This window comes from Cottoperca gobio, chromosome 23 (genome assembly GCF_900634415.1).
Source record: "Cottoperca gobio chromosome 23, fCotGob3.1, whole genome shotgun sequence".
Classification (NCBI taxonomy): Eukaryota; Metazoa; Chordata; class Actinopteri; order Perciformes; family Bovichtidae; genus Cottoperca; species Cottoperca gobio.
The window spans coordinates 6,693,343-6,714,283 of record NC_041377.1 but is presented as its reverse complement, the minus strand read 5'-3'; the positions used below and the strand labels follow the sequence as shown (position 1 = coordinate 6,714,283).

The window sequence follows — 20,941 nt, the reverse complement described above, 5'->3', positions numbered from 1 at the left end:
TGTACAAAATCTCCCTACTCACCCATCAGTGGATCATACACTTTAAAACATTTATAAACAATGTTTTAAAAGTACTCTGTTTGAAGGATACTCTGATTACCTTAAGACAACACGCTGAGGAGGATAATTACATTTACAGCTTATATGGGGGCAGCTGGTATAGAAGTCGACAGGAGTCCGCGTCAAGTACAGCAAATATAAAGATGTATAAGCTACAAGAATATTTAAAATTTAATATGGAATGATTTTAATAATACAAAACAACACAAAAAAAATATGAAATTACATTATTTCAGGTCAGTTAGGGATGCAAAGGTAACTCCTCAAGCACAGCTGCTGCAGCTGAACTGAATATAATATAATATAATATAATAAAATACAATACTAATTGGAAGTGTGGAACTGGATACATTTGACATTTGACCTCCCTCTGAGGGAAACGTGATAAGTCTTTCTCTCTGTTGTGTGTGTGCATTGGCAGTTCATCCTCTGAGGGCGGGCTGGGATTTGTGTCAGCTGGTGAATTCTCTCAGGTGGTGGGAGAGACATTTGGGCATTTGAATTCCAAATGTTTGCTACTATGTGGCTGTGTATTGCAATTAAATCAACATGAAAGTTGTCTGTTTTGGTTCAATGCAGAAAAGCACTACACATTTATAGAGGGGTTATCGGAAAGGAAAAGAAATAAGAGGAAGAGTATGAAATATCCTGTGCTAGGGGTTAACCGAAATCACAGCTAAAGGGATGACAACGTTCTAGTGGGGTTCGAGTAAACGGCCTGGTGTTGTGTTCCCTATTTACTTTTAGGTTATTTGAAGGTACATGCTGGCAGCTCTGTGTGACACAGCCCTGTTTTGAGCTAAATGTCAGGGAATCAAAGTCAGGAGAGAGTAGGGCCAATGTTTACTCATGCTGGCCTCTAGGCAAGGACAAACGACACAGAATGAAAACATCTACCCTTATCTCAGAGTGTCTCCTATCAATTCAAGTCATAAGAATATATCTATGACAAAGTGCCCTTAAAATATGACTTCTTAAAAAAAGAAAGTGTTCCTGTGGCTCAACTGTGGTGGAAATGATGTTACCAAAGATGATCAAAAGATAATAAGTTTGTCTTTGAGTATTTCATTGAAAACAACAAAGGCTTTTGCTGTGTCAGCGACAAGAAAAGGGAAGTACTGCTGCAAGTATCAGTCATGCCTTTATCTGCTAGGTGCAGCACCACTACCTCCTTAACAGCTAGCAGCTTCACACAATGAACACCGAGGTCACCTTGAAGTAATATCTTCACACAGTACTATTTTACGAATGCAGTAAAGCAATGCAGTATTTTTTCATTACACAACTTTCCACAGGTTAGGGGTGAATTGAGCCGTCAGACTTTTTAAGCTAACCTGAGCATAATATACATTTTTCCAACCGCAGCTTTTGCTCTGCAAGTTCCTACATTACGTCCTGTCTTTGCTTCCGCTGTATCCGGTTTCACTTCCTTGTTTCGAATGTTCTAATTATTTCTGTAACTAAGTAGCCTACTTTTACTCAAGTACTGGACTTAAGTACAATTTTGAGGTACTTGTGAGTATTTCCATTGTATGCCACTTTATACTGCAGAGTACAAGACTGAATAATACATGAAACGTACTTTTTTGACTTGATTACGTTTGGATTCAAGTACTTTTACTTGTAACAGAGCAATTTGACATTGTAGTAATGCTACTTTTAACAAAGTAAAATATGCAAATACTTCTTCCACCACTGTTGAGCCCCAGTTGGTTCTTCTCTTCTAGGTTTTTAGGCACGACAGTAGCTCTTCTAGAATACGTAACATATGATAACCCAAATGGTTCAGGTACTTAACTTAACTGCAGTGTATTACGGTTGGGAATACGTTGAACCACTGGCTCATTTTGCCTCATAGCCTTGTTTTATAATTTTATCTATATGCATTATGATGACATTGTTTTAAAGCAATACAGAAGTGTTGTTATAGTGTGCTGAAGATCCTGAGGACATCCGGCCCAGATTCAGGGATTTTCTCCCACAAAACCCTGGATGTAAACAGTACAGCGTATATCTGCTGCAACTTAAAATGACACCTCTTTAAAGGTGTTTGTCCGACATGTGACCCGGAAAAAGAAGGAATTTATATAATATATTATACTATTTGTATTATTTGTCCCACACTCATTAATGATACAAGTCCAGTTCATCAAAAAAATGTTTTTATTGCTCTTTATTTGTACAGTAATGTTTAAAACAATGTATTTTTTAAACACCAACCAGTTTGAGGAAAACCTTGTAACTCTTTTATTGATGTAAAAAAAAAGGCAAATGAGGAACTGAGCTACAGAAGCAAATATGTTTCACAAGCTCCTAATATTAATTGGAAAGTAGATTACAAACCAGTTACAGAGGATGGTTGTAAAATAAAAGTACGGTGAATCTGACCTGTATAAAAAAAACTAAGTTTATCATACGATTTGTGTGACAGGGCAGTTCTCGGGCTGATCCAGGAACAGAGTCTGGAACATGTGGTTGTAGAAGGACGGGTGGTAGAGGCAGGCTCGGGCACAGTCTGGGCTGAAGTTAAACTCAAGGATCTGAGGCTGCATGACTCGCTCACCTGAGGCAGGAGGAGAAAAAGTGGTAGAAAAAGTGTCCACAATATCAAGATGTAGAAATTCACTCAGGGACAATAATCCTCCTTTTCAGGTAAAGACACAAAAGGTGTTCTTCATGGCAGCTTTACCAAGCTGATGAATTAAGAAAAATAACACATTCTCACCATTTTGCCCCGTACTCCACTTCAGCATGAGGTCTACGGCATAGATGGCCCGGGACGACGGGTAGGGACAAATACCACACGGAGCCGGTCGAGACGAGGCTGCCTCGAAAAACTCCCTGAACGCTTTAAACGCCTCCGCCTGTCGGAGGTAGAGAAAAAGGAAGGAAGGGAAGCGTTTTTGGAAATTGTTGGGTAACATGTGTTGATTTATTATCCAAGAGTAATCAAACAGTCCAGTAGAAGTATGTGAACCGGCTTTTCAGTCTCTCCCGTATGCATACAGGGCTGTCTTTTCCTCGCAGCAAAAAATAGTTCTTAGTACTTGAGAAAAGAGAAGGTGTTTGTATATTTCATTACCATCATCTCACTAAACTCTATACACCGCATCAGGTTCTCTCAGCGATAAGAATGCGAGTTCCCACTTTTGAAAAAGGGCTAACAGTGTACACTTACTTCCACCTCCTTCCATAGATGCAGTGGATACTGCTTCTCAAACATTGGGATGAACTCATCGTAGTTCACCTAGAAACAGAGAGCGAGATCTAACTTATTACCAGATTTATAACATTACACAAACGCACCTCCACAAAACGGATCAAGCTTTATTAGCTTACATTAGGTATTCATGCGGTACTTATATTTGTGTTAAAAGCATTTATTACTGACCCTAACCCTTAAATATATTATTTTGATTATTTGTTTGCCTTGACTTGATAGTTAGCCGTCAAGAGAAACATGAAACACAGGGAGAAGGAGGATTACATGTAACAAAAAGGCCAGAGTGACTGGATCATTTAAATATATTAAGCAAAAGTTTGAAATAACCTTGTCCTAGATACAAGTGACAGTCCTGAGAAGAACAGCTGCAGTAAAACTGCCTATGAAGATGTCATTCTTTCTGAGACGTCAAGATCAATTTGGTCAACCAATAAATAAAGACCACAGGGTTAAGACCATGTTCTTGTGACCACACTTGGATAGTGCTAGGATGTGCCAACAGAAAAAACAATAAGAAAATAAATAATACCTGCTTAAGCTCCACTTCATCTGCGTAGTTCATAACGGTGAAGTGCTTTTGATAGTCATCAAAACGGTCCAAGGAGAAAGGTCTAGATGGAAGAAAAACATCAGATCCAGGCACGAGAAAGTTCACTCTGTATGTTAAGACAAATGCTTTATTATCACTGCCAACAAGACAACAATAAGACTGCAGTCAGGTCAGTCCACCACGTGAATTAAAATTGAAGTAGTGCGCTACATCTTAGATGGATTGCCATGAAATGTGATACATCTGGCGATGGCTACCAGAGGATTTATCCTTATGACTCCCCTCACTTATATTCCAGCACTACCATCAAGTCAAAATTTCAGTTTGTGAAATACGTTGCATCTAACTAATAGATTGGTGGACGACCGCTCCACCTCCTGAGCCACAGGTCCCCCAGATTCATTAATGCATGCATGCATGTTGTACCTATTAGCAAAGCGCAACCAGAAGACGTCGTAGGCATAGAGACGCAGAGGCTGCACAGAGCGCAACATCAACATGTAGCGAATGTCAAACTTCACCATTCCCACTTCCTCTCTGTTGAACAGCACTGGATCTTCAAGGTACTTGCACACCACCTGGAAGACGATGACACAAGCACACACACACACAGAAAGTTAGAGGTAACAAAAATAAGAAAACATCTGTGTGCTAGTACTGAAATTAACATTAATTTTACTTCACATGATTGACTACATTCACGTTCACAATGTAACAGTTGCCATTACTGCAAAGAATACATTTCTAGTCCCACTATAACATCATTGGCATTGCATGGAGTAAAAATAAATTAAATAAATAAAAAGCGGAAGTATTTTCCTAAACTTTCTGCTGAAACTATTTTTACATCATCTGATTTGTGACAACCTTTGGCACACCTCTGTTGCGACAGCATAACTCTAAGCTACAGGCATTGCACTTATATATATATATATATATATATATATATATATATATATATATATATATATATATATATATATATATATATATACTATATATATATACTATATATATATATATATATATATATATATATACTACTATTCAATCATGATCAATGTAAGTGTGAGAGAGCAGCCCCTGTAAACATTTGGAGAATGGCCTGCAAAACAGCATTAGTGGGGGGAAAAGTGAAGTGTGAATCTCACAGTTCAACCTCATAAAATGGTAGAGCTATGAGGCCCTAAGTACATGATGAGGGTGAGATAAGCAGGCCAGGCGCCTTTTACAATGGCAGAGATAGAGTCAACTAGGGGGGGGGGGGGGGGGGGGGGGGGGAGAGACCAAAAAGACAGATGTAGAAAACAGAATAACCAGGCCAGGTGATGAGTCAAAGGGCACAGGCCATAATATGTCAGGGTGATTTACGAAACTCAGGACCACTCCACAACCTTTTAGAACACAGCCTTGGTTTTGTATGTGAAGTTGGGTATAAGAAGGCAGTTTCAAGCCAGCGGTCAGTGCTTTGAGTTGATTTTTGTACTTGTACTTAAGATTAAACTCTATTGTATCAGACTTCTAACTTCTCCGGTGATCTTTTCATTCTTCTGACTGAGACCTTCATTTTTCGACTAAGTATTTTGCAGAGACAGAGTTAAATTTGAGTGTTAAACAGTAAATAAGGACAGATTTTTATCCACAATACCATATATTGACTTTCCCACACACTCCAAAGATCATATACTTGATCTGATGCTCTGGTGTAACTCCTTGACTTGCCTAAGTTTGTGACCTTCAATGTCAACTTAGCAATACCCAAAGCTAATGTGTCAAGATCCATCTCATTCCGTAATATCAAGAATATCAATACATCAGCACTTTCAAATGGAATAAATAACCTACCTAGGAAAGACTGCCTATTCACCACCGATGAGCTAGTCTCCCATTATAACGATGGACTCCATAACCTTTTAAACATACATGCACCTCTGAAAACCCGGTCTGTCTCTTTCACCCGCTCTGCCCCCTGGTTTACACCTGAGCTGCGCCAGCTCAAAGCTAAAAGTCGTCGTCTTGAACGCCTGTCTGCTAAAACTGGCCTTGTAGTTCATAAGGACATGTATAACACCCACATACTTCAATATAAGGATGCTCTTTCCTCTGCTAAATCATTATACTATGCCAACTTAATTAGGTCAGGTGAAGGTAACACTAGAACACTATTCTCTACAGTCAACAGCATTCTGAAACCACCGGACTCTCTTGCACCCCACCTGTACTCAACTGCTCAAGGTAACACCTTCATGACCTTTTTTAATGCCAAAATCATAAATATTCACCAGCAACTGGCCTCCTCTAACTATACATCACTTCACTCAACTCTATATGCTTCCCTCTCTTCTCCACTATCGAGCTTCGAACTTCCCACTGTCACTGACATATTTAATCTCATCCGTAAATCCAAATCATCCACCTGTCAGCTTGACCCCCTTCCTACCCACCTAGTTAAAGCATGTCTACCTTCCCTCTTCCCTCTAATTACCAACATAATTCATTCCTCCCTTACCTCTGGTCTCGTCCCCTCATCCCTCAAAACAGATGCAATAACCCCTATTCTCAAAAAACCTGGTGCGGACCCCAATAATTTGAATAATTTCCACCCAATCTCCAACCTACCATTTCTCTCCAAGATACTTTAAAAAACCGTTGCAGCCCAGGTCACCACTCCATGGACGGCCATGGTCAAAATCGCAAACGATCTCCTGGTGGCTGCTGCCTCTGGGCTCCTATCCATACTCATCCTCCTTGACTTGACTGCAGCCTTCGACACCATCTCACATCACATCCTTCTTTACAGATTAGCTTCCTTTGGTATCACTGACACACCCCTCACCTGGTTCAGATCTTACCTCTCCGGCCGTACCCACTTTGTTCAACTCAAACACTTCAAATCACAGTCCCTTCCTGTCCTCACTGGTGTTCCTCAGGGCTCTGTCTTGGGCCCCCTCTTATTTATCATCTACCTCCTACCTCTCGGCCATATCTTCAGGAAATACGGTATCCAATTCCACTGTTACGCGGATGACACCCAGCTCTATCGTTCCACCAAGCCCACATCCGCTCTCCCCCCCCCCCACTTCCCTTTCTGACTGCCTACTGGAAATCAAATCCTGGTTCTCATCCAACTTTCTCAAACTTAACAGTGATAAAACCGAGGTTCTTCTAGTTGGCTCCAAGTACACTCTGGCCAAAACTGATAAATTCTCCCTTACCATTGATAACTCTCTCCGAACTCACTATTCCCTCTGCCCGCCTGATCACCATAGGGCCCAGAGCCTTCAGCCACTCTGCCCCCCGTCTCTGGAACTCTCTCCCACTAAACATCCGCAACATCCACTCCCTCCCCGCATTCAAGTCTGGTTTAAAAACTCATCTTTTTAAATTAGCATATTCTTAGTAATTACTCATTTGTTAACTGATTGTTGTTTTTATTTATTTATTGTTCCTTGTTTTTAACCTTATGTTCTGTACGGTGTCCTTGAGTGCCATCAAAGGCACCTATAAAATAAAATGTATTATTATTATTATTATTATTATTATTATTAAGGGGGCCTCTCAAAGGTCATGAGAAGATGACCTCCACATGGCATAGATTGCCGTGGCGCCATAGAGTCTGGACAAGTCAATAATGATGATTGAAAGGATGACTTGCAGAAAGTGTGTGTGTTCATGAACAACTCCTATTTAAGAAAGAGTTTCTCTTCGTCAGTTGGAGCTCTACTTGGCTGTGCTTGGAAGCAGGTAGTGTTCTCATAATTATTGATTGTTGTGCAACAAAATAATAATTGTTAAACTATATCTGTGCTTTATTGATTCCTCTCTGTTTCATACCACAATGTTGTGAGCGATAAATATCCACGACAGTAGTAACAGGTATACTGCCAACTTTATAACCCTTAGCCAGAATCAGCAATTCCTTGGTCCTGCTGAAGTTGTTGCACACCGTTGGAAAAAAAACTGTCTAAATGTTTATTTTTTCTTCTATATAAAAAGAAATATGAAATCCACAATTTTGTGCTTTAGTAAATAAATTGGAATCATTAACACATTGGTTGTAGGGTTACAGATGTGAATGGTGATGACACGGCAAAAAAAGTCACAAGCACAAGGCATGGGTAACGAGACGAGCTCCGTGTTTCAAGACGGGCCGGGTGGGTTGCCGACAGTCTGCCGCAGTTGACAGTAGCGCCTGGGAGCCCCGTCCCTCCCCGCAGTAACACAGATTTCAATTTCAGTGTAAAATGGGAGCAAAAACAAAAGCATTATAACTTTACTCAGCGTGAATATAAAAATGTTGGCGTAGTGTACCAAAGACGTATTTTAGTCAGATTAATATGTACATGGCATGTGCAGGTCTGTTTGTATGCGTGTGTACCTTTGGTGTACTCTCTCTTTGTCTGATTATGTAGTCCAGGTTGTTGGTGATGTGCGTGTCCAGTCCACGGGCTAAATTCCAGGGTTTACAGATCCAGTGATTATCCTCTCCCCTGAAACACACACACACACACCAATACATCTTTTATGTTGCTTAGTGCTGAAAGACCATCAACATCAGCAACATGATTTTGGTTGTATTAAAGTATTTAAAATATATATATAACATTCCAACCTCTCGTCTCTCATTTGGTAACGCTTGATGAACTGCGGAAGCTCCAAGTGGAGGTTGAAGGTCTCTGGTAGCCAATCAGGTTGTGGGCCGCCTTTTACTCTGCGGGACACGGCAGCCATGCAGTCCTTCACAGTGACGAGGCTCTCACAGGGAAACTGGTTAAGCATTACACAAGGTCGTTCCTCGCTCAGCTTCCTGTCAACACAACACTTCATGTCAGTCCATCATTTGCAAATGGGTCTCTGAGAAATTCAGCAAACATCTTTGTACATACATGAGTCACAGAACATTCCATCACCCTCAGAGACAAACACCTTTAATTAATATATAGTTTCCCTTTTGTTCATTCATAGCTCCCATCTATCTTTCCTAAAGGAGTATCTTTCTCAGCCTATATCTGCAGAGGACTGAGAGTCGAAGGCCGAATCGTCTCCTTTCTGATACATTTAACACCTGCTGGGAACTGCTAGTGCAAAAGGTTTAATACGGGAAACAAAGTCTGGCACTGTGCACATAAACACAAAGAGTAGGAATACAAAATACAAATAGTCTTCCAAAAGTTAAATACATCAATCTGGTGGTAAAATCTATGAAGAACTGTGTTCTCATGTAGCCATTTTCTGGTTAATAATTTTGTGCTCTAACAGTTTATTCATAAACACATTGGTTGTATAGATGTACAAATGTAATCCACTAACAAAACACACACACACACACACACACACACACACACACACACACACACACACACACACACACACACACACACTTTAGAGTAGTTAAAGGGACTATATTTCATATAATGATGAATTGAAGGACAACCCTACATGAACATTTTAAGTCTAGCTGTAAAGTGTGTGAACATTACATACAAATATTCACAACCTGGTTCTGCTGGATTATATATAATAAATCTACTGTTAGTCTACTGACTGGAGCGTCCTGCAAGAGCCACATGGCGAGGACATTGAGGGGGTGTCGCACTGCATCACTGACTACCTGAACTTCTGTATGGGTGTTGTGGTTCCCATAAAAACTGTACGCTGCTTCCCTAACAATAAGCCCTGGATTACCAGCAATGTCAAGGACATCCTTAACAGGAAGATGAGGGCATTCAAGGAGGGAGACCGGGAAGAGCTGAAGCGCGTGCAGGGGGAGCTCAAGGTTCAACTGAGAGAGGCAAAGGAGGAATATACAAGGAAAGTAGAGCAGAAGCTGCGGGACAACAACATGAGGGAGGTCTGGGACGGCATGAACACCATCACAGGCTGCAAGAAGAAGGGCAGCAACACAACAGAGGGGGATGCTGTGAGAGCAAACCAGCTCAACCTGTTCTATAACAGGTTTGATAGCCCAGCTGTTGCAGCCAGGAGCTGCCCACCAAGCACCTCCCTACACACCCCCACCCCTGCCCTCACCTCCCCCAACACAGACACCCAGGCTGCCTCCAGGAACTATGCAACCCCCCTCCCCCCATCATCTCCATGGCTAATGTAACACCCCTCCCCACCATCACCAAAGATCAGGAGATCAGGTGAGCAGAGAGCTGAAGAGACTGCGTCCCAGTAAAGCAGCTGGCCCGGACGGAGTGTGTCCAAGGATGCTAAAGGCTTGTTCTGCTGAACTCGGGGAGCCCCTTCAGTGTATGTTCAACCTGAGCTTGCAGCTGGGGAGGGTCCCAGTTCTCTGGAAGACTTCATGTCTCATCCCTGTCCCCAAAAAGAAACACCCTAGGGAACTTCACACATGATGAAGACCATGGAGTGGCTGTTGCTCCATCACCTCAGACCCCAGGTCCGCCATGCACAAGATCCTCTGCAGTTCGCATACCAGGCGAAGGATGGGCGTGGATGACTCCATCCTCTATCTGTTACACAGGGCTTACTCTCATCTGGACAAGGGGAGTGGCGCGGTGAGAATGATGTTCTTTGATTTCTCCAGCGCCTTTAACACCATCCAGCCCCTACTCCTGAGAGACAAGCTGACAGAGATGAGGGTGGACTCACATCTGGTGAGATGGATCACGGACTACTTCACAGAGAGACCACAGTGCGTCAGGCTGAAAGGTCAGCAGCACTGGAGCGCCACAGGGGACGGTACTCTCCCCTGTCGTGTTCACCATCTACACCTCTGACTTCCAGCACAACTCTGAGCTCTGCCACATGCAGAAATACTCAGATGACTCTGTGATCGTCAGCTGAGTCAGGAATGGACAAGAGGGGGAGTACAGGAGCCTGGTGGAGGACTTTGTGAGGTGGTCCAAGTTGAACCATCTGCAGCTGAACACCTCCAAGACCAAGGAGATGGTGGTGGATTTCCGAAGGATCAGGCCACACCTGCAACCTGTGTCCATCGAGAGGGTCGATGTGGAGGTGGTCAGGTCCTACAAATATCTGGGCCTGCAGCTGGACGACAAGCTGGACTGGACTGCAAACATGGACACTCTTCATAAGAAAGGGCAGAGTCGTCTGTACTTCCTGAGAAGGCTGGGGTCCTTCAAAATCTGCAAAAAACTACTGTTGATGTTCTACCAGTCTGTGGTGGCCAGCGCTCTCTTCTATGCTGTGGTGTGTTGGGGAGGAAGCAGCTAGAAGAGGGATGCTGGGCAGCTGGACAGACTGGTGAGGAGGGCTGGCTCTGTAGTGGGCACAGAGCTGGACTCCCTGGTGGCAGTAGCAGAGAGAAGGACCCCTGATAAACTGTCATCCATCCTGGACAACGCCCACCACCCTCTGCACAGCACACTCACCCGGCAGAGGAGTGTGTTCAGCGGCAGACTGCTGTCCATGTCCTGCTCCACAGACAGGCTCAAGAACTCTTTTGTCCCCCTGGCCATAAGACTGTACAACTCAGTGATGGCCGGGGGATTCCAACTTTTGTAATTATTTATAACAGTCTGTATTTTTACATTTGTATTTATAATGTACAGCCTTTATCGCTTATTTTAAATTTTATTTGTACTTACTTTTTAATGGAGGGAAGGGGGGGGGTGTAATGTCAAAAATGGTATAATGTATAATGTCTTTTAAGCTACTGGATGCCTACATTTCCCTCGGGATGAATAAAGTATCTATCTATCTTAATTTTGACCAATAACGCAAATAACTAAGCTAAATACGTATAATAATAAAAAAAATATTTTTATATATATATCTTGCATTTTGTCTGACTGATGTATCCGCAGGATGTATGTTGTGTGTATGTCTGTGTGTGTGTGTGTGGCTTTGTTGCCGACCTGTAGTCTTTGATGTGATTATAGCTCCAAATGATATCAGCCTCCTCCTCTTCCTCAGTCAGCTGGAACCGTGGATGCGTCAGGTTGTTTGTTACTTGGGACAATTCGGAGTAAACCCTGAAAGCAAAACGCACAGTACGATGAAAAGATGTAGAGAACACTGAAATGATGAAAACAATAAAACAGATGAATGAGCAGATAAAGCAGTTCTTCTCCGTATGCAACCGGCCAGACACGTACACAGGAGACCTCGTGCTCCTTCCTGCAAGGTACAGCTTTCTCTGTAGATTCATTAGACAGTAATAAGGGTCGAAACCAATCGTCAATGTTATTCTGTGGTGTAAATCTGTGGTTTTACCACGGTGCAGTAATAAAATGACCCCCCCTTTTTGTTTTCTTTACATGTCTCCACCATATCTCTGGTTTTGCTTGTCTGCTCTCCCTTCTAATGTTTTGCTGTTGTTATCTCTTTTATTTTGTAAGGCGTCCTTGGGTGTCTTGAAAAGCCCTGGAACATGGGGCCGGTGCTTTACCAGTTGAGCGACAGTGGTGCCAGTATTTGAGGCCTTTTTCACGAGAATTGATCATCGTCATTGGGTGAAAAATATATGATGCATCTCCCACGATGAATAGCCTAGCAGACTACATTTTGAGAGTAGTTGATGACTCCTAAAAAAATGCAACTTTGTGGATTTGTGATTTAATATGCCATGATCAGTGGGTCTGAGTGTGTCACCTCTTATAAATGCACCTCACTTCTCCCCAACTCTATGAAGACCCTCATCCTTTTATTGTAATCGTGTGTGGCCGTTAGCGCTGATCTCTGTGAATTGGACTGTTGTTGCAATGAGGCTCATTTGCAAAGAAAGGGGCCAATTTCGCACTAAATGTATGCAGATGACCTCATTTAAATACATGCAGATAGTACAGGAGCACGGGGATGCTACTTGCTTTGCAGCACAGTTAGGGGTGGATTGTACCCCTTTGAGAATTACATAGCTGTCGGAAAAGCCGCGCAATCCTTTTTGTGGATTCGACAACACAAAGTGATTAATACGTGTGAATTTCTTCACATAGCATCTTTGTAGTGCTAGGCCTGTTTACCCTGCTCATTCTTAAGCCATGCCTCTGACCTCTTCACCTCCCCCACTCTCCTCATGCATGGAGACTACTCGGCAGGATGTCAGCATGTGACTGAATGACAAGGACCTGATAACCTGTAACCCTATCACACAAGTGTGCTTGGGCTATTTCAAAGCATTCTTCAACGCATTCCTATGGTGGAGATGTTTACGATTCAGTAGATGTGTAATGTTGAGCTGAGAGACTTACTTGAGAACTTTGTCCTCGGGCACAGTGTAGGGATGGATTTCCACAGGAAGCTGCTCCTTGTTCTCCAACGCAATGGTCTGGTGAAATAGACACAGAGGGTCGTGATGACCTCACATCATCTTGTAGTGAGACTTAGAATAAAAGGGTTTGGATGATGAAGGAGTTTCTTTTGTCTTGGTCTTTTCTCTGAAGAACAGTTGGAGGACAGGAATGATGTGTATGCAAGTAACAAAATACAATTTCATATGTGGCAAAAAAAAAAGGGAAGGGGATTATAGCTAAAATCAATATCAAGGTTATAATACCTTATTAAAATGTTAATACAATCTGTGTGTGATCAACACAGTTTAAAACTAGTAGAATAGAAGAGCAGGGCACATTCACAATAAAAACAATACGTAACCTTTCCTCAAGTGTGAGGTTTGGTCAACACTGACGGGGTATGCAGCCACTCCTCGTCTAAAGCAAACCATTACCGACCTCCAAATTTGGCCCACTCCACACAAAGTCTCTGTATATACATATCAAATAGGGCTGGTTGACAAATTCTTTCCATACTCCACACACCCAATGTGCTTTGGATTGTCCTTTAAATAAATGCCTTCTTTTTGCATATTCCCTCATCCCTGTGTTTTATTTTACAGGGATCCCTTCTCAGTTGCTCTCCCTGGAGGTTTTCATAAAATGAGGCAAATGTGTGATATTGGACTATATAAATTAAATTAGATTAGATTGATTTGATGCAAAACTTTATCTGGAAACGCTGCCTTCATACGGAGGCATTCAGGCGTCACATTGATAAAATGTTTCATGAGGAATGCAGCCGTTGCTCTGTTCACACAGAGCAGAGAGGAGAGAGGAGAGAGCAGAGAGCAGAGAGGAGAGAGGAGAGAGGAGAGAGGAGAGAGCAGAGGAGAGGAGAGAGAGAGAGCAGAGAGGAGAGAGCAGAGAGCAGAGAGGAGAGAGGAGAGAGGAGAGAGCAGAGAGCAGAGAGGAGAGAGGAGAGAGGAGGGAGCAGAGAGGAGAGAGGAGAGCAGAGAGAGAAGAGGAGAGAGGAGAGAGCAGAGAGGAGAGAGGAGAGAGGAGAGAGGAGAGAGCAGAGAGGAGAGAGGAGAGAGGAGAGAGCAGAGAGAGGAGAGAGGAGCAGAGAGAGAGGAGAGAGCAGAGAGCAGAGAGGTGTGAGGAGAGAGGCGAGAGCAGAGAGGTGTGAGGAGAGAGGAGAAGAGGTAGAGAGCAGAGAGCAGAGAGGTGTGAGGAGAGAGGAGAGAGCAGAGAGCAGAGAGGAGAGAGGCAGAGAGGTGTGAGGAGAGAGGAGAAAGGAGAGAGCAGAGAGCAGAGAGGAGAGAGGAGAGAGCAGAGAGGAGAGAGGAGAGAGCAGAGAGGAGAGAGCAAGAGAGCAGAGAGCAGAGAGCAGAGAGGAGAGAGGAGAGAGCAGAGAGGAGAGAGGAGAGAGCAGAGAGGAGAGAGCAGAGAGCAGAGAGCAGAGAGGAGAGAGCAGAGAGGAGAGAGGAGAGAGGAGAGAGGAGAGAGCAGAGAGCAGAGAGCAGAGAGGAGAGAGAGAGAGGGAGAGAGGAGAGAGCAGAGAGGAGAGAGGAGAGAGCAGAGAGAGAGAGGAGAGAGCAGAGAGCAGAGAGAGAGAGAGCAGAGAGCAGAGAGGAGAGAGCAGAGAGCAGAGAGCAGAGAGCAGAGAGGAGAGAGGAGAGAGGAGAGAGCAGAGAGGAGAGAGGAGAGAGCAGAGAGGAGAGAGCAGAGAGCAGAGAGGAGAGAGGTGTGAGGAGAGAGCAGAGAGGAGAGAGGTGTGAGGAGAGAGCAGAGAGGAGAGAGCAGAGAGGAGAGAGGAGAGAGGAGAGAGGAGAGAGCAGAGAGGAGAGAGGTGTGAGGGAGGTTTTAAGTAGAGGTTTGTAAAAATGTAAATAGTTCAATATGTATACATGTGGAGCTCCCATTTCTTTCCAATATTGGCAACACGTGGGCACTTGAAAAATATGTTATATAAAAGATTCTATTTTATTACAATATATATATATATATATATATATATATATATATTTTAAATGATCAAAGAAATTAAGCTTGTGGTTTCTCTTTTTTGAAATGATTTATCGCATTATAAACGGTGTTGTACTGCACAAAAGACATGTTTGAGTTCCCTTGAAACGGTTTGGGGTTAAGAGTGTCGATTCTTTTAATTTTTTGAAACCATTAACATGTCAAAAAAAAGGGGAAGTTATGCGTGTCGTTTTTCATAAATCAAAGTGATAACCCTCACCTCGTAGTGCGAGTCCGGGGGCTCAGTGGTGACACTGCTGACCCCTTCTAGATCAGCAGGCTTCCATGGTAACAGACGGCATTGCCTCACCAAGGGGTCTGTTTCCCCATACGTATAGTCACGGGTTACTTCCTCTGTGGAAATAAAAAGATTTTTGCTGTGGAAATGTTGCCTTTCAATACTCTCTGCCCTCTGTACTGTCTGAGCTTCTCAGCTCGTAGCACATTGGTTCCTACTGAAGACGTAAATCTTTAAAGAACAGCTAAAAGGTTCAGTCATTTCCTACAGCTGGTCCGTAGCTGTAGTTTTGAACAGGCGGACATTTGTATTTTTTGTGACAACTGTTACATATGACCCCCATAGGTTTGGTTCTCCAAAAGACTAAATGATACACATAGAAAAAGAAAACACAAAAATAGCATGATAGCCTGATTGTTTACCATAAATGTGACACAAGGGAAAGAACATTTCATCATATCTGAGTCCTAAATGAACAACCGACCTTGTCATACATTCAAACACATGACATTGCCCCAGACTCATGGCACAATAGGTTATCTATTCTAGATGTGACGGTCACTTCCTCATGACCATTGAGGGATCCCCTTAACTTTCTTAGGGCATGGATCTCATGTCAAAACATATGCACATATGGTATGGATCATACAAAGGGCCCCCTTATTGTAAACATAATGAATAAGACCCCTCTCTACTCTGTATGATTATTGAACCTAAACGCCAAAGACAAGTTTATCTATCAACAATCTTCATTTCAGTATTAAAGACTTCTCTGGTCATAAATCAACCTTTATCAAACCACAGAGCCTCTGAGACAAGTGGTCTTTTTCCCAAGCCATGGGAAGATAATAATAATAACAATAATAATAATAAGGACTAAAGCTGATAAGAAGCAGCCTTGGCCGGAGGGAGTATGAACATAGCGAGACAAGAGATAAGACTGCTCCCAGGCGTTAGAGGTGAACAGCTTCTCATCAGGGTGCACGTTGCAAACTAAGCTTGGTCTTGTGTACCATGCTATGACTGTTGTGTGTTCTACTTACTATTTCAACACACATGATGTCTACAACACTCTGCATATGCACCTGGTAAATGTGTGAAGACCTATAATAAAAAAACACAGACAAATGTCAGCACTATAAATCACTCTGAACACTGAACGTATGAGAGCAGAAAAGAAGAGGGAAACTAGTGGCATAGAGAGGAACTGCTTCTGGAATATATTTTGGAAAGAAACATAGCTGGATATGGTGCAAACAAAGATATTAAGTTCTTTCTGTTAGGCAGATATGATAATACATTAGTAGCGGGTGTCGTGGAAATGTATCATATAGTCTTCTGGTTATATTTTGTCTCTAGAAAAGTTGTTGATTGGCCTTACAGGGACTGACCCTGTGTTTTCTCACACATGTCAGATGTCCCTGACTGCGAGCTTTTGACAGACAGCAAGGTGCCAGTGTGACCATTGTCAGGCAATAAGCAGATTAGACGGATGTTACCAGTCTCTGTGCCTTTGTTCCCATTTGGTAGACAGAAATGTGTATGACCTGCCGGAGCAATTCTACTGTATAAATGACTCGGGGTCAGATACTTGTAACACACGTTGTTGCAGATCATCTGTCCTTTCAGCTGAAACCGATTGATTCTGTTGAACACTTCTGACTCTTCATTAAATAACTCCAAAGACAACTTCTGTATTTGTTCATTTCTTACCAGAAGGTGATAAAAAATGGTTTAATTACCATCACAACGGGGGATAAATGCGATAAAAGGAGCTAAGACCCACGAAGATGGGGAGGGGGGGGGGATAATTATTCTGTATAAAGAGTATGGATTTTGTAACGAGAATTGGGACATCTCACTCTGCAGACGGCCGATGTTCACCGCTTTTTTAAATGACGTAAAAATGCGTGCGCGTGTACCTCCTTCCTGCAGATCCTGCAGAGGCCAAAGCACAGAGTAGGTCAGCTCGCCCTGTATGTACAAGAAGGGGGCCATGCGGCAGCTGGGCGTGTCCGAGTGCTGCACCTGGGAGCCAAACTCATCCATGATGTACCACACCGGAACTTTGTCCTCTGGAGTCTGCACATGAAAACAGTATTTATTAGTATTTATTCTCTGCGCAGAGAAGGTTCAACAATCACACAGAGTGCAAGCAGTCAGTGTGAGGAAGAACCACGTAGATCTGTGTTCATGCATTTTAAGGACAGTGAGTAGAGGGGGGGAGGGGTGGATGATAGACACAAGAATACCATTGTCAGTTTGTTGTGATGACTTCCAGTCTACCTAACATACAATGGTCGAGTTTGAGGGGTGGGAATACAGAAGAATTTGAAAGGAGGCACAAATATGTCTTGTACAATAAAACTAATTAAGTTTATTACTACTGAAACAACATGTGTATGTGTTTTGAGCTAAATGCTAACATCAGCATAATAACCAGCTGATAATCATAATGCTAGCATGTTAATGTGGACGTTTACCATGTTCACCATTTTAGTTTAGCGTTTAGCATACTGGTGTTTGATAATTAGCATTAAATACAAAACAATTGATCCTCTGGGAACAATGAATGTCTGTTCCATATTCCACTGTAGCTGTGGAGATTCACTACGGACCAAAGGGGTGGACCGACAGACTTCCCATCCTTTGTTTTTTTTAGCTGCTAGCATGGCTATAAACACACGTTAATATTAGGTAGCTGAGCTTTCCTTAGAGATAGGGTGAGAAGCTCAGCCATCCGTGAGAGACTCGGAGTAGAGCCGCTGCTCCTTTACGTTGAAAGGAGACAGTTGAGGTGGTTCGGGCATCTAGTAAGGATGCCACCTGGGCGCCTCCCTAGGGAGGTGTTCCAGGCACGTCCAGCTGGGAGGAGACCCCGGGGAAGACCCAGGACTCAGTGGAGAGATTATATCTCCTCACTGGCCTGGGAACGCCTCAGGATCCCCCAGTCGGAGCTGGCGGATGTGGCCCGGAGAAGGGAAGATTGGGGTTCCTTACTGGAGCTGCTGCCCCCGCGATTTGATCCCGGATAAGCGGTAGACGATGGATGGATGGATCTCTATAAAGAATAACCATATTTGCGCCAGGATGTAACGTTCAGAACTAGAGGTGGCACTACAGAGAGATTTCACTTGTACCGCTTATCCCTATTTTCTCCTCGATCAAGTTTCAATAAATTCCTCTGCGTATGCCATAAATCTCTCCTAAAAACTTCTTTAACCACAAGATAACCAGTTCTCAGATTTCATCACAGGTTCCATGTGAGAAAAGGGCTTTAGTAAACAGGGACACGCCATGACGACCACTTCAATAGAAGTATGATAAGTAAGAGGGCTTTAAGGCTTGAATAAAAGGTGAATAAATAAATGTATGAATAAGACGTACCCCCTGGGAGAGGTTATAAGTCTGGTTGTACTTCCACATGCGCTCCATCACTAGCTCCACCGTGTCCGGGTCAGGGGCCTCGCCGTGGAAGTCCACCCCCATGAGGGAGGCCATTCTGGGCAGCAGGCCGGGGATCTGCTCCAACTGCTGACGGGTGTGGTCGACACGATACGTCCAGGCATGATCCACTAGGAAAACACTGAAGCACAGGAGGAAAATGGACAGATGTTCAGGTCAAAAGCTCATTTTAAAAACTTTAAAAAAACATTTAAATCAATATATATCCATCAATTTGTTTTTGTTTTTCTTAATTAAGCTTTACGGTAAGACTCTGAAGAGCTGAATGAGTCTTCATTATCCAATAAATAACAAAAACTTTTTTATTTATCACATGAAACAAGAATTTATGAAATCATTTAATAAATGATTCAACTCATTGTAACATTTTATTTCATCCTTCTTATTTTCATTATAATTATAGGACTTATCATTTCCCCCCAATAACATTTGTATTTCATGCCTTTTTTTTATAAATTCATGTCACCCGTGGAGCAGTGTGGGGGGTCAGGTGCATTGCTCAAGGAAACCTCGGCACTGCCCACGAGTTGAACTGGCTCTTTTAACAGATTTAGATCTGGTTTCTGTACTTGCTCACAAGGAAGATGATGCTGGCGTGCATAACAATTGTTTCACTAGTTGGCTGGCTCCATAATGATCCATTACAAACGCAATACCAACAACTCAACAGCAACAACGCATACTACGACAACAACCCACACATTTGCGGTTATAAAGGGTTGAGGCGCTCAAATTCAAAACTGTCTCAACCTGTCAGAATCGAAACAAGGCAGTGCCAGTGAATCACCTGATTGGACGAGGACCAGTATGGTGATTCATTCAGGCAATGAAGTAGTTGCATACATTATCGTTTTTTACTGGTGTCACAAAGCTGCACACACTACCTATCTAGCTGACTTACTAACTAGGCAGGGTTGTGAGCTTGGTTTATTGCTCAACATCAAAATACTGCTAAATTCTTCTGTCAAGTGGGATTTTGTGCCCTCACCTGGTCGCTTCATAGGCTTGCAGCCCACCCTCCTGGGTCACAACCACTTTACAGCTAATCACTGCTCCAGGATTGTCTCCTTTCTTCTTCTCATTCTCTCCATTGTCCTCCTCCTTATCATAGTCTTCTTCTTCTTCTTCTTGTTGGAACTGCATGATTCCGAAAACTTCCCCAGCATCATAAATCTATGACACACAAAAAGATAATATATGAGCCTATTTTCTCATGTCACCACCAGACAACACCAGAATTTGTCAAATTAAAGTTTGCTTGCTTCTCGTCGTACATACATCAAATGGTATCGAGTCGTAACATAATCTAAGGTTACACTTATCTCACATAAAAGTGTGTGTTATTTGTCATTACTTGCTAGTAGCCTTATCTTTATCCAAACTGGCGTTGTTCGCCCATGTGCAGTTGAAAATATGGACGTGAAAATTAGTGTATGACAATATTTATTTGTATGTTTATTCCACGACTGGACTACACTTAATGAAACCTAAGCATGAACCTACATCTTATTTTAACGCGTGACACGGTGCTTCGTGGCTGGATGTTAGCTGAAGACACACCTCGTTGGTGATTTTGTGATGGAGGCTCCTCCAGTAGATGAGGGGTATTCCTGAGGACTGCAGGGCTCCGGCATGTAGGGCCACAAACGCTCTGTAGTCCTCGTCCTCGTCTCCATTCATAATTGTATAGTGTGTTGACATTTGGCTCGAATAAAATATCACTCACGTGGAGGTGGAGTGCGCAAACCCGGAAAGAGTTTGACAGCTGAGCCAGAAGTGCATTGTGGGAACTTTAAAGGGCACTTGTACTTTAAAACGCTATTTGCCAAAATACTTTTTTAATGAAATTTAAAAGCAGCATTTCTTATTCTTATTCTTGTTTCTGAAATGTTCTTGAAACAAGTTGATTCCTATCAGAAACCAGTTTAAATAATTCAACTGGTAGGTCTTATCACATCATACATAAAGTAAATACATTGAATTCCACCTTTTTTACATATTACTGATAATACTTTTGGTAAGTACAACTTTGAATGCATGACTTGTAATTGAGTATTTTTACACTGTATTATTGATATCATGTTCTCTATTCTGCTACTGCTTGATATTAATCATATTAAGAGAGGAACTGCAACAAGCTGTTATACAAAACTAATTAATAAATTATTGGTTTAAAC

The 20,941-nt window shown here is 42.6% G+C and overlaps 1 protein-coding gene across 2 annotated transcripts; it reads right to left on the bottom strand.

Moving 5' to 3' along the window:
• Window positions 1-2,205: 2,205 nt before the first annotated feature.
• ttll12 (tubulin tyrosine ligase-like family, member 12) lies at window positions 2,206-20,537 on the bottom strand. Of its 2 annotated transcripts, none has more exons than XM_029461522.1 (14): window positions 20,325-20,537; window positions 19,753-19,937; window positions 18,687-18,885; window positions 17,222-17,381; window positions 15,282-15,415; window positions 13,013-13,089; window positions 11,681-11,797; window positions 8,446-8,640; window positions 8,212-8,323; window positions 4,260-4,411; window positions 3,813-3,894; window positions 3,239-3,307; window positions 2,786-2,924; window positions 2,206-2,623 (listed from the first exon to the last, which is right to left on the bottom strand). In XM_029461522.1, exons 1-14 carry the CDS (start codon window positions 20,463-20,465, stop codon window positions 2,472-2,474), a joined length of 1,914 nt encoding a protein of 637 aa, XP_029317382.1. In that variant the 5' UTR covers window positions 20,466-20,537; the 3' UTR covers window positions 2,206-2,471. The 2 variants fall into 2 exon arrangements, with proteins under 2 accessions (XP_029317382.1, XP_029317383.1); XM_029461523.1 differs by having other exon boundaries at window positions 20,268-20,401.
• Between the last annotated feature and the right edge of the window lie 404 nt (window positions 20,538-20,941).